We start from the raw sequence: 9,649 nt of genomic DNA on the forward strand, positions 1-9,649 counted from the left end.
CCCAGTTCTTAGCCAATGTTGGAAGTCCTGAATTCCAGAAGCCAATGGAAGGCAGCATCAGACCCAGACCGGATCATGACGTCATATTGCTACGTGGAAAGGAAGTAGCGAGCAGGCTAATGCTAATGCTAGCTGTTTCAAGTTGTAGCGACCAAAACAAACGATGACGGTCGAGCGAAGGAGTCGAATAAAAGCTTGGATTAACCATGGGAATTGATCTGACAGCTGTTGTTGGGCATTAGATGCGCTGTTTGTGATACGTCTTTCTACACGATACAGTTGTTGTCGGCATCCTATTTTAGGTGGCAGTTTTTGAGCTGAAACTATCTGGCAGCGATGCTTTACATGCACACCCAACGTTATGCTTTGACTAGCTAAACTTCCAGCTTAGCTAATTAGCTTCGTGGTGGATAACTGTCAACCAAGCTTTACGAGACAGAACAAATTTTAAAATTTGGCAGCGGGTTGGCTTTGATAACGAAAATGCAGAAATAGGTTACCATTTGAAAACTCGTGCATCAAATCCTGAAGTGGTTGCTGGCTAGCTAGCTTCTTAATCAGAATGAGTTGGTTCAACGCATCTCACCTGTCTAGCTTCGCTAAACAAGCTTTTACAACAGCTCAGAAGTCAATCGACCGTGTCCTGGACATCAAAGAAGAGGACCAGTGGAGTGACACAGTTGTAATGCCCTATGACGGTAAGTGAAGCCACATATGGTGGTAGCAGCAAACCCATCCTTTATATAAGTTTAATATGAATAGCCATGCCAGCCGAAAGCTTTCATCTGATATCTGTTTTTGTCAGACGTTTCATTACCTGGGAAGCTTTCTTTAAGTGGAGGTTGGGGGATGACGCAGTGGGAAGCGCCTGCTGAAGAAAAGACCATCACTCCGCCTCCTTCGTCAGAGGCCATTACTACTCCTGTCACGCGTACTGTTGTAGATGAATCCGAAAACTTCTTCAGTACCTTTCTATCACCCGGAGATGTACAACCTGTCCCCAAAACCCAGGTTGTGTCTGTACCCCCCACTAAGTCTCAAACACGACCTCAAGAAAAAGAGAAGAAAAACAAAGTAGCTGTGGCTCAAGAAGATGAGAGTCAAACGTCAGAAGCTGTTGAGAAAAATCTTGAAGGTCAGACAGTTGTTGAGAGCCAGCCTGAGGAGCCCAAGTCCTCACCAGCAGCACCTAATGCTGACGCTATCCTACTTCTGCCTGTTTCTCCTGCTCCCTCCTCCAGTGAACTCCCTTGTGACCCTGAGAGGGAAACAAGCAGCGTAAAATCAGATGTTAGTTCAACAGTTTCTGAAGAATCAAAAGCTGAGCCGTTCCACACTCCATCAGGCCACCAGGTAGAGCAGGATACCACAAAGCCCTCTGAACCTTCCACTTCTGAAGCTAAGAGCTCTCCCGGTGCGGATCCTTCAACTTCCACATCCTCTAAGGAAGTAATCCCCGATCATAAAGACTCAAAGGGGGAGGATCGTCAAAATGACACGCCTTCCCCTCCAGTTAGTGCTTTCTCCTCAGGAACCTCTACCACTAGTGACATTGAAGTGCTAGACCATGAGAGTGTGTTGAGCGAAAGCTCAGCCAGCTCCAGACAAGAAACTGGTGAGAGCAAAACTGGCCTTCACTTAATGCAGGGCTCCTTCCAGCTTCTCACCGCCTCCACCTGTGGGGATTTTCCCCGACTGGAGGACTACCCCAAACTCACAGAGAGCTGTGGTTCCTCCTCTGATGCTTTTGAGCGGATCGATTCCTTTAGCCTGCAGTCACTGGATAGCCGGAGCGTTAGCGAGGTTAACTCGGACGATGAGAGCCCTGGCAATCGGACTTTAGCGTCCGTCACTGCGGGCCCTCCTTCTTTATCAGTGTCATGTGAGAAGCAGGGGGATGGAGTGGTGGAGAAGGTGGGTGAGGAAGAAGAGGACGAGGTGGAGGGGTTCATTGAGACGACAAGGGAGCAGTCGCTGGATGAGATGGAGGAAAGTGGGCGTAGTGCAACGCCTGTGAACAGTGAGCAGCCTGAAGAATTGACAGAAGTGGGATGTGATGATAATGTCTCCACAACAGAAGAACAGGGCACTCCACCAATCACAGAGGAGATGAAAAGTGTCTCAACTGTTCAGATCTTGGAGCTTCAAAAGGTAAATAGTCCTCAGTATATTTAAGCTCAACACTGGTTTCTGCACTGATGTATTACCTTCTTGATTTTCCATGAGTCTATAAAATTTTGTGGACTTGTTGCAGGTTATTGATGATCTGTCAAGTCGCCTTGAGAAGAGAGAGTCTCAGCTGCTGGTAGTTAGCAAAGACAAGGCCAAGCTGGAGGAGGAGTGTGACAATTTGAAAGAGTGAGTATGTGCCACAGGCATCTGGTTCACAGGGGCACTTTGCGTAATCTTAACAATAGAACCGATGTACAGGTCAAACAAAACCTAGCTAACACAGTGAAAACATTTGTTGTAGACGCTCTCCTTGAATACAACAACAACAGCAACAACATTATGCTGTTGTAGAGATAATTCAATTGATTGAAATTTGATTTTTTTTTTTTTTTAAATGCCACCGTATTCTGTTGTAGTGAGACTTTTTTTTTTATTTTTTTTTTAATTGGTTGTTTCCTGATAGGACAATCTGACTGTTGAATGTTGATTTGGTCAGTAAGCCCTTACACTAATGGGTCTGTTCATCCTTCAGTGAAGTGATAAGCCTGAAGGAAGAGAGCTCCACTGTTCAGTCCCTAAAGGACGAGTTCACACAGCGCATAGCAGATGCTGAAAGGAAGGCTCAGCTGGCCTGCAAAGAGAGAGACATAGCCAAAAAGGTAACTCGGATATTGATGATCTCAGTGTTTACTTAATCTCCAATCAGATAGATTGACACAAGAGCTGTATAAGGCCATTTAACTCATTCTACTTTCACCCATCCCTCTAGAAAGACGTCACAGTTTATACGTCAAAGATTGTATTTTGTTTGTACTTTAGGAGATCAAGGGATTGCGAGAGGAGCTTTCCACGAGACTAAACTCCAGTGATACAATGGAGATTATCAGAGAGAAGGAGGAGCAGATCAGAGGTCTGCTGGAAGAGGGTGAGACTCATTTTTTCCACAGTTGCAGCAACACAAAACACTTTCACCTGCTGTGTCATGGAAATATTCAGAGTCTGAATTGATGCTAGGAGAAGCCCACCACCCCTGCCTGCCCACCTCTGGAACAAGCTGCCCAGTCAAGCCTCGCTTGTATGCTTCTTCTGCTTTTTGTGCTGGAGCATCGCAAAATGTTTTCACCGGCTTTTGAAATGTTTCATCAGCCTTCTCAGAATAGCATTTAATGAAAAGCAAGCATTTTGCTCGGCAACTGTCTTAGAATATAAGTGTAATAAGTGTCAGTCACACCGATTTAACATGCTAGGTAAACTCACTTTAAATCATATCATGATTACACGAAGAAGAAGGGTTTGTATTTTTGTCTGTAATGCAGGGGGCAAAGACCAGCAAGTGTGAATGCGTTCTTAATGTCTTATTATATTAAAGCCTTGCGACCTTCCATTTTTTTCCTCACCTATTTACTTGATATAATATGTATTGCCTCAGCATCAGTTTTTGGGTTTTATTGACGTGGCTGAGCTGGAGTTTATTCTTCTCACGTCTAGGTGAAAAGCTCTCCAAGCAGCAGCTGCAACACAGCAACATAATCAAGAAACTGCGTGCGAAGGAGAAGGAGAGCGACACAAAGATCACCAAGCAGCAGAAGAAAATCAGGGAGCAGGAGGAGGAGCTCCGGCACCTGCAGCAGGTCAGAATCAAGCATAATGCCAAATGCAACAATTTACACGAACAAAGAGTTCTTAACATGCCAATGCAAGTGGGTTATTTGATCTTTTACTTGTCTAGAATGATGCTTTTCTTTTTTTCTTTTCTTACAAATGAATATTTTAAGATGACCTTAGAGATAATGTCTTTTCCAGGTGTAGAATTTGAAGAGATTCACACCATTCATTTAATTTTTTTACATTTTTTTTTTCCTTGTTCCTTTTTCTCACTAAAGACATTAGTCCTTCACCTAAGCTATGTTTACCATAATCATTATTCCCTGTTTCATGTCATCAGGTTCTAGATGGGAAGGAGGAGGTGGAGAAACAGCACAGGGAGAACATCAAGAAGCTGAATGCAGTGGTGGAGCAACAAGAGAAGGACCTGAGCAGGCTGCAGTTGGACTCAGATGAGCTGCAGGAGACAAACAGGAGCCTACAGGCTGCTCTTGACAACTCTTATAGGTAAATATTGGCACAACTCGACACTTAACACTGAGGACTTGAGCTCTTTTTCCAATTCATTCTTTATTTGCACAGAGACTCATGTGGCCTTTGAACAAAAGCAGTGTACGTGCACAGGCTTCAGTTTTGCTAAAGATAGGGCTTTCTCTGGTTTTCTATGTAGCTTGGTTATTATTGTGTTGTGGTGTGGATCATTGCCCATCACTTGAAACACAGTGATGCACGCAGGCTGTTTCTGAGAAGCCAGCTTTCATCTGGAGCTTTTTGGCTACAGGAACTTTGCAGCAAAGCATTGTAGCTGTTGACAGCGCTGTGTCAGTGAATATTTATGAAGTGTGCCAAGTGTTATAGAACAGCCTGCAGACGGAACTTGTTGCCCTTCTTTCCCAAACACAGTGTGCAAACAAAGTGTATCTCAGGATTTCTGGAGAATTTCTAATGATTGCTCGCCTGGAAATGAGCACCATGTGGATACATGGGATCACGCTTAGATCTTCAAACTTAAACAGCAGAAGTCTCTGTGCTCTCCCCCTGAACCAAAAGAAACTTGTGCGAGGAAAAGTGCCACATGCAAAAGTCTAAAATTAGTCATTGTCCTCTTTTCATACGATATATATATATATATGTAGATATATATATATATATATATATATATATATATATATATATATATATATATATATAAATAAATATATAAATCGCATGAAATGTTGTTCAGTTCCTTTGTGAACGTCCCACATCTGCAGCTGAATTCAGTCTGATCAGCGAGTAAACGTCTGACAAGCGTCGGCAGGCCAAAACCAAAACTTTTCTCTTCCCAACTGAATAATGGGAACGCATTTGCTCCTCATGCACGGCCAGTGATGAAATATTCTCATATGGCGACATGCAGAGAGCACAAATATTTATCGGTCTTCACCCACAACACCACAAGCAGACGTGATTTGTCATATTCCATTCACTTAGTGGTCTATTTTGGCATTTGAGTCCTAGATAATGAGGCCCTTTCCATGTACAGAAGGACATCCTTAAGTAATGTTGGCAGTTTTTCATTTCATATCTAGTGTGTAAATGTGCAGAACAAAACAAAAGAGCTTTCACATTTTTACATATGAGGATGTAATGTATTGTAATCACATTTAAGGTGATGTTCTCCATTTGCATATTTGTTGTCAGGGAGCTGGCAGAACTGCACAAGACGAATGCTAGCAGAGCCAGTGAGGCTGAGGAGGCAGCTCTTAGCAGGGCAACACAGGCCAAAGAGCAGCTGAGTCTGGCTCTTGAGAGGGCCCAGGAGGAGGCCAGGATCCAACAGGAGGCACTGGCCAACCAGGTAACACCGACCAATGTGATCACATATGTCATATGATCGCTGACAAGTTTAGGCACTAAATGTCACATTTTTAATTTAATTTTTTTTATGTACATGGAGTTCTTTTATTATCTTACACACAATGTGACACCAAGTGATACATCAAATGTATGAAGGCCAAGGACCTTTTGACATGCAGAGAAGCTAGAGATGGAGCCTCTAACCTTCTAATTAGTGGAAAACTCGCTCTACAATCTGAGTGTTTGCCACCCTGACCAGATGATAAGGCATCGATATTTCTCTGTTACTGCGTACAGGTGGCTGATTTGAGGCTTGCCCTGCAGAGAGCTGAGCACCAGCAGGCAAGAAAAGAAGATTACTTGAGGGAGGAGATCAGTGAGCTTCAACAGGTAACCAAATGCTTGATGTAAGGTGCTAAACTGTGCCCTAGGATCAGATGCAAAAATGATTATAATTATGAGAGCAAGAGGATTTATTTAATGCATTCCCTCCTTTGCTTTTCTTCTTTCAGAGACTGCAGGAGGCCGAGACTAGGAACCAGGAGCTCAGCCAGAGTGTCACCTCAGCCACGCGGCCCTTACTGCGACAAATTGAGAACTTGCAGGCCTCACTGGGTGGACAAACCGCAACCTGGGACAAACTCGAGAAGAACATCTCCGACAGGCTAGGTGAGAAGCAGGAGCTTAACTGTATGTTTGGTGGTGCCTCTGTAAAACAAATCACCAGAATACTGAATTGTGCTGAAAGCTTGACCTGTTTTTCTGCCCACGCTCAACAGCTGACGCTCAGGCACAGCTAGCCGTCGCTGTGGAGAAAGAGAGGTCAGCATCAGAGGAGCTGTTAACCATCAAGTCCCAGCTCGTCTCTCTGGAATCCCAGAATTCCTTGCTCCGCCAAGAAAAAGCCAGGCACATGGCACAACTGGAGGCAGAGAAAAGCAAAAGGGAGAAAATGGAGGACGAGAGCAGCAGGTAAACTGTAAACTCGAGTTTGCTTGGTTCAGTCATCAGTCATTCATCATAACATAGTTAGAGCTGATGTATATGAGTGTGTATGAGTAATTTCTCTGTTACTTTACTGATTTACCTTAGAGGCTCATATGTACTTAACACGAAGTGTGTTTGTACAAACCATTTAAAAGTAACTTTGAAATCGTAATGTGGTTGCACTTTTTAGTCATGAATCCCATAAATGACTATTTGTGAAATATTTTAGCAGCAACTACTTTTATTTTTGCTCTTTCTGCGGAGGATAAGTCGTGCAGACTAGTTTGGTCCCTGCAGCTGCTCTGTCAAGTCAGTGCTTCCTGCAGTGTCTCTCTATTGCAACAAAAGCCCCCCCCCCCCCTCAAAAAAAAAAAAAAAAACACCACCGAGAGAGAGAGAGAGAGAGAGAGAGAGAGAGAGAGAGAGAGAGAGGTGCTCATGCATGAACATGTGGCTTTTGTGGATTCCATGTGATGAAGGCTGAGTCAGGGTTCCTGACAGGGCCAGTGGCGCAATGGATAACGCGTCTGACTACGGATCAGAAGATTCTAGGTTCGACTCCTGGCTGGCTCGTTTCCTTTTTAACTTGTATCTGAATTTTTTACTCTTACCCACATAAAGCAATACAAAGCTTGTTGAAAATGTAATCATGCAAACTAGACTATGTCTCCTTAATGAGGATAAAACAGCAGAAGAGGATTGCTCTGTGTCATGGTTTAGCTGTGCAGATTTTATGTTTAATACCTCTTATGTTCACACCTTATTATTTTGATGTAGGGATCATATCGAATTGACAAATCTGCGTGGGGAGCACAGCCGCACGCTAGAAGAAGCCAAAAAAGAAAAGGTACCATAATCCTTTCTCTCACTCGTGTTGTGATTCTCCATGAAACGACTCCTCATGTGTCTCTTCTCGCTGTTTGCCAGCTGTTGCTGACCAACCAGCTAGAGATGGAGAAAATGAAGGTGGAGCAAGAGAAGAAGAAATGCTACTTAGCACAGGAAGCACTCAAAGAAAAGGTTTCCAAGACATTTTAGAATTTATCCATGATAAATTTGATTAATTTAATTAAGTCTGTTTCATTCCACCCAAACTTGTCCATTTCATTTCTGCCCTGTCAGGAGCGGAAGACCATCTCTCTTTCTGTTGGCGAGCCCCCAGCGTCCTCCACACCCTCCCTGTCCCGCTCCAGCTCGATCAGTGGGACAGATAATGCTGGGCTGCACACCTCTATTCTTTCCCAGGTGCGACCTGCTTTGTGCTGCTCGTCAGAATTTATATCTTACCTTAAAAACATTATCTGAAATTTAGACTCTGAAGATGAGTTTTTTGCATTATTGTGCTTGTGTGACTTCTGCTGATTAAATAGCTTGTTTTATTTGTCTCCAGGATGACTCCGTAGACCACTCTCTGGGAACAATGACCATGTCTATGTCCATGAGTGGGACCAACCTGTATGAGGCTGCCAGACTGTCCGGAGGCTCCAGCATCATTGAGAACCTACAGTCTCAGCTCAAACTGAGAGAAGGAGAAATAGCGCAGCTGCAGGTAGGGTAATTCAGAGGAAATCTCATGTGGCTAATTACTGACAAGATGAAAGCTTGAAGGGAATTCTTTTTTTTTTTTGGTTTGTTATCATGTTTACGCTGTGTCAGAAGTTGTGAGCCAAAATGTCAATATTTTTGCTGCATGTTTTTTTTCTTTTTTTTCTTCTTTAGCTTGAGATTGCCAATTTGGAGAGAAGTCGCTCTGTAATGGCAGAAGAGCTTGTTCGACTCACAAATCAAAACGACGATATGGAAGAGAAAGTGATGGACATCCCCAGGCTCAAAGTTCAGCTCAAGGTATGCAGGCATACGGTATAAAAAAAACTGATTTAAATGTTGATTTAATAAAAAAAAAAAAAAAAAAAAAAAAAGCATTTTATATAATTTATGTCATCAGTAGTGGGGGGGGGGGGGGGGGAGCATCTGTTTTCCTCTTGAGAGGCAGGAGATGAAGTACCTTCTGATTTATGTTGCTGTGCCTTTCAGGACCTGGAACAGAGACACAACACCATTCTGCAGATGTATGGAGAAAAGGCTGAGGAAGCGGAGGAGCTGAGACTCGACCTTGAAGATGTAAAGAATATGTATAAAACCCAGATTGATGAATTGCTGAAGAACCAGAAATAAACTAGTTCACTTGCAATTCTTCTGGGGCAAAGAATCAAATGGACCTTGTTCACAGACATGGGCAAATGATTTAAGTTTAATCACTGTGAAGATTATTTGAATCTTTATTGTTTTATTTCTAATTAAGGATCATATACTTTTATTTAAAAGTGAGGATGTTGGGATTATCCTAAACATTTAAGGCATATTACAGAATCAATATGAAGGATATTTAGTCTTTGATTCACACACAGGTTTGAACTCTTTGCTTTGCCTAGACACTGCTCATGATTGAATCTCTCACATAGTCATGCATAAAGAGTTTTAAACTGTATGACATGGTGATGGTTTTTGCACTATACAAATTCATTCATCATTATGAAATGCATATTCTGGATGGTTTAAGGATTATGTGTACATAAAAGTTGTTGTACAGAGAATTGTATGTATTGCTCTTAACCTCGTACAGATGACACCATGGTGTAGACCTGAGAGCAGTCTGGAATTGAAATCCTGAAGAAAGGATTTTAAACTGTAAACTTATGTAAATGTATAAACACTTATTTGGATGGGGGTTAGAAATGTAACTTAATTTAAATGGCATAAATCCACATGTTAAAGTCTTTAATTTTCACAGAGAACACTGAAGTTCACACGTTATTTTAATGCTATACAAAACTTCAAATAAATCTCCAGGTTCTGAAGAATTTCATGTGGCTGCTTTTTGATGAATTAGAATAAAGTTTTTAAAAATTATAAGTAGAAGTTTAATAAGCTTTTACTGCCCATTTTATTCCAGCCTTTTTAGTTCACTTATAAACTGTCGAAGTGATTTGTTGTAGTTCGGAGGGGTTCTCCAAAGAGATATTGTGGCGCCATCTTGCGGCTGCAG

The 9,649-nt window shown here is 42.4% G+C and overlaps 1 protein-coding gene and 1 non-coding gene across 2 annotated transcripts; both read left to right on the forward strand.

The window, feature by feature from the left end:
• The first annotated feature begins 106 nt into the window (after positions 1-106).
• On the forward strand, positions 107-9,464 carry tmf1 (TATA element modulatory factor 1). Its single transcript, XM_075460406.1, has 17 exons — positions 107-698; positions 806-2,151; positions 2,255-2,358; positions 2,705-2,831; positions 2,992-3,097; positions 3,661-3,803; positions 4,118-4,284; positions 5,461-5,617; positions 5,914-6,006; positions 6,129-6,285; positions 6,396-6,588; positions 7,381-7,450; positions 7,531-7,623; positions 7,726-7,848; positions 7,994-8,152; positions 8,323-8,448; positions 8,638-9,464. The coding sequence occupies exons 1-17, from the start codon at positions 563-565 to the stop codon at positions 8,776-8,778; spliced, it is 3,441 nt and encodes a 1,146-aa protein (XP_075316521.1). The 5' UTR covers positions 107-562; the 3' UTR covers positions 8,779-9,464.
• On the forward strand, positions 7,104-7,176 carry trnar-acg (transfer RNA arginine (anticodon ACG)). The gene has a single exon. It is a non-coding gene; the product is annotated as a tRNA-Arg (tRNA).
• Positions 9,465-9,649: the final 185 nt, after the last annotated feature.

The sequence above is a fragment of the Odontesthes bonariensis genome, chromosome 3 (genome assembly GCF_027942865.1).
Source record: "Odontesthes bonariensis isolate fOdoBon6 chromosome 3, fOdoBon6.hap1, whole genome shotgun sequence".
NCBI classification, from domain to species: Eukaryota; Metazoa; Chordata; class Actinopteri; order Atheriniformes; family Atherinopsidae; genus Odontesthes; species Odontesthes bonariensis.

What these genes read in the sequence shown, in the direction of transcription:
- tmf1 (XM_075460406.1), top strand. Translation starts at nt 563, where the DNA reads ATGAGTTGGTTCAACGCATCTCACCTGTCTAGCTTCGCTAAACAAGCT. An exon ending in GAGAAATAGCGCAGCTGCAG is followed by an intron (nt 8,153 to 8,322) that starts GTAGGGTAATTC and finishes TTTCTTCTTTAG; the next exon opens with CTTGAGATTGCCAATTTGGA. An exon ending in GGCTCAAAGTTCAGCTCAAG is followed by an intron (nt 8,449 to 8,637) that starts GTATGCAGGCAT and finishes TGTGCCTTTCAG; the next exon opens with GACCTGGAACAGAGACACAA.